Source organism: Carlito syrichta, unplaced genomic scaffold (assembly GCF_000164805.1).
Source record: "Carlito syrichta isolate Samal-C Ts95f unplaced genomic scaffold, Tarsius_syrichta-2.0.1 Scaffold193853, whole genome shotgun sequence".
In the NCBI taxonomy this organism is placed as follows: Eukaryota; Metazoa; Chordata; class Mammalia; order Primates; family Tarsiidae; genus Carlito; species Carlito syrichta.
Window position 1 is genome coordinate 1 of NW_007137949.1, and position 2,958 is coordinate 2,958.

The window sequence follows — 2,958 nt, forward strand, 5'->3', positions numbered from 1 at the left end:
AATCAAAACAGCATGTTACTGACTTAAAAACAAACATATGCCTCAATGAAATAGAAGAGAGTCCAGAAACAAGTTCATGCATTTACAGCCAATTGCTTTTTGACAAAGTTTCTCAGAACATACTATGGGGAAAAGACAGTCTCTTCAATAAATGCGTTGGGAAAACTGGATATCTACATACAGAAGAATGAAACTGGACTCCATGTCTCACACCATATGTAAAAACCAGCTCAAATTGATTACAGATTTAAATAAAAGACCAGAAACTCTAATGGTGCTAGAAGAAAACATAGGGGAAAAACTTCATGCCATTGTCTGAGAAATGGTTTTTTGGATGTGAACCCAAATCAAAAGCAGCGAAAACAAAAATACACAAATAAGATTACGTTGAACTGAAAGGCTTCTGCATAGCTATGGAAACAATCAACAGAGTGAAGAGGGAATCTATTGAATGGGAGAAAATATTTGCAAGCCATTTAACTGATAACTCTGATAAGGAGTTAATATCATATATATGGAAATTAAACAACTCAATAGCAAGAAAAATAATGCCATTAAAAATACACACATTGAGATTACACTAATGGCATGCAGAAAAAAAAAGGAAAAATGGGCAAAGGACTTGAATAGAAATTACACAAAAGGATACATACAAATGACCAACAGGCATATAAAAATGCTCAAAATTACTAATCAGAGAAATGCAATTTGAAAACACAATGAGATATCACTTCGCGCCTGTTAGAATGGCTATTACCAAAAAAGACAAGTGATGATAAGAGTTGGAGAGGATGTGGAGAAAAGGGAACACTTTTAAGTGTTTAAGATACACAGATATACACAATGGAATAGTACACAGCCATAAAGAAGGACAAAATTATGAACTTCGCAGCAACTTGGATGAACTTAGAGCCTATAATACTGAGTGATCTGTCACAGAAACAAAGAAAACTGAGTACCACACGTTCTCACTCATAAGCAGACCCTGAACAATTATCATAATTTTATAAGAAAGGGATTGGCAATAGTGGGAGACTGGCAGGGGAGGGAAGAGGGGCACACTTTATCGATAAGTGTACCTAATCTCAAGCCAGGTGAAGTGGGAACCAAAGTGAGGAAAAACTTTACCTACACAATGACCATTTGTATACCTAACCCTGAATTGTACCCCACATCTTTGAAATAAAATTAAAAAAAAAATACATTGGATAGGAATCTAAGTTAGTAAGCCACTATGAAAAACTGTATAAAGGGTTTTCAAAAAATTAAAAATAGAGCTATCATATGATAGCAATCTCACTACTGTGTATATATCCAAGTGAAATAAAATCAGTATGTCAAATATATATGTGCATTTCTGTGTTTATGGCAGCATTATTTGTAGTAGCCAGATATGGAATCAACCTTAGCATCTATCAGCAGATGAATGGATAAAGAAAATGTGACATACAAAGGGTGCCAAGAAAATGTATATACATTTTAGGAAAGGAAAAAACTGTATTAAAATTGTAATATTCAATATACCAGTAACAGAAGATGAATACAGCCTTCTGAGTAGCCAGAATTACAGGCATGCGCGGCCATGCCCGGCTTATTTTTTTTATTTATTGTAGAGATGAGGTCTTGCTGCCCAGGTGGGTCTCAAACCCGCGGGCTCAGGCAATCCGCTCACCTCAGCCTCCCAAAGGCACGGGATTACAGGCTGAGCCACCGAGCCCGGCTTGCATTTTGTTTTTATCCTTCTTCCTAAACCTTAATTCAATAGTGAGAAAGTAGAAGCTATGCTTTTGGAGAAATGCACACTTTAGGTAAAATTAACTTTGCTGACTTTGTCTTTTCAGAATCAGACTTACCTGGCGTCAGGGCACCCCTGCATGTCGGGCAGCAGCTCAGCTTCTGGCGGCATTGGTTACACACCAGGTGCCCGGCCTGGCACTGCAGGATGGGAGGCAGGACATAGTCAAAGTAGACCGGACACTCGAAGAGCAAGGTCAACTTGTGGTGCTGCAGGGACATCGGGCTGGCCCCCCCCCCACCGCCGCCGCCAGGGCCCGAGATCACCACCGCCGTGGCAGGCACCACGGATGAGCTGGGGCCTGCAGCTGAGATGGTGGCAGCGGCCGGGGGTACAGCCGGGGTCGGGGCGTGCTGCGCCTGTGGCAGCAGCTGCTTGTTGCAGGGTTTGTTAGCACTGGGGCGGGTGGAGGACTGTCGGCTCATCGCGCTCCAAACCCACCATGCACCTGTGGGCGCCTGCCTGCCGCGGAGCTGCCTGGGTCACGGCGGTGCCCGCCCCGCAGGCAGCAAGCTCTGGGGCCACAACACGGCACCCAGCCCGGTCGGGGCAGCCGGGACGATCGGGCACCCGGCTGGTGGGGACTGGGCGCACCGGCGCTCTCCGAATGCACTTCCGTGGCGGACCCCACACGGTGCCCTCCTCGCGGCATCCCGGACCCCAATCCCAAGTGGCGGCAGAGCCCCGGCCCACCAGCTCCTGGAGTGGTAGCTGACGCAAGTCCCGGGGGGCATGCACAGACATGACGGCTGGACACGTGTGCGGCCACCCAGCGCAGGGACTGGCAGAACCCAACTACTTCTTTCTTTTGTGTTCCATTCACCTGAAAATTTGTTTCCCATCCTCTTACTTTGAGTCTGTGTATGTCCTTTCTAGTGAGGTGGGTCTCTTGAAGGCAGTATATTGTTGCTTGGTGATATTTTATCCATTTTGCCATTCTATGTCTTTTCAGTGGTGCATTTAGTCCATTCACATTCAGGCTAATTATTGAAATGTGAGAGTTCCTCCCTATCGTAGAGTTCTTATAGAGTTGTTGTTCTTTCACTTTTTTTTTGTGGGTTTTTTTTTTGTCTTTCTTTTGATTTTGGGGTTGGTTCATGTATATTTTATTCTTTTCCCTGTACTCTTGTGAAGAAGGTTGTTATTTTTTCCTTTTCTTCTGT

At 44.2% G+C, this 2,958-nt stretch overlaps 1 protein-coding gene across 1 annotated transcript; it reads right to left on the bottom strand.

Annotated features, from left to right (window-relative positions):
- Window positions 1-1,853: 1,853 nt before the first annotated feature.
- LOC103253035 (E3 ubiquitin-protein ligase SIAH2-like) lies at window positions 1,854-2,220 on the bottom strand (the record flags this gene model as incomplete). The annotated part of the gene is made up of 1 exon (XM_008051544.1): window positions 1,854-2,220. A coding segment is annotated over exon 1 (367 nt), but the record flags the coding sequence as incomplete, so codon positions are not given.
- Window positions 2,221-2,958: the final 738 nt, after the last annotated feature.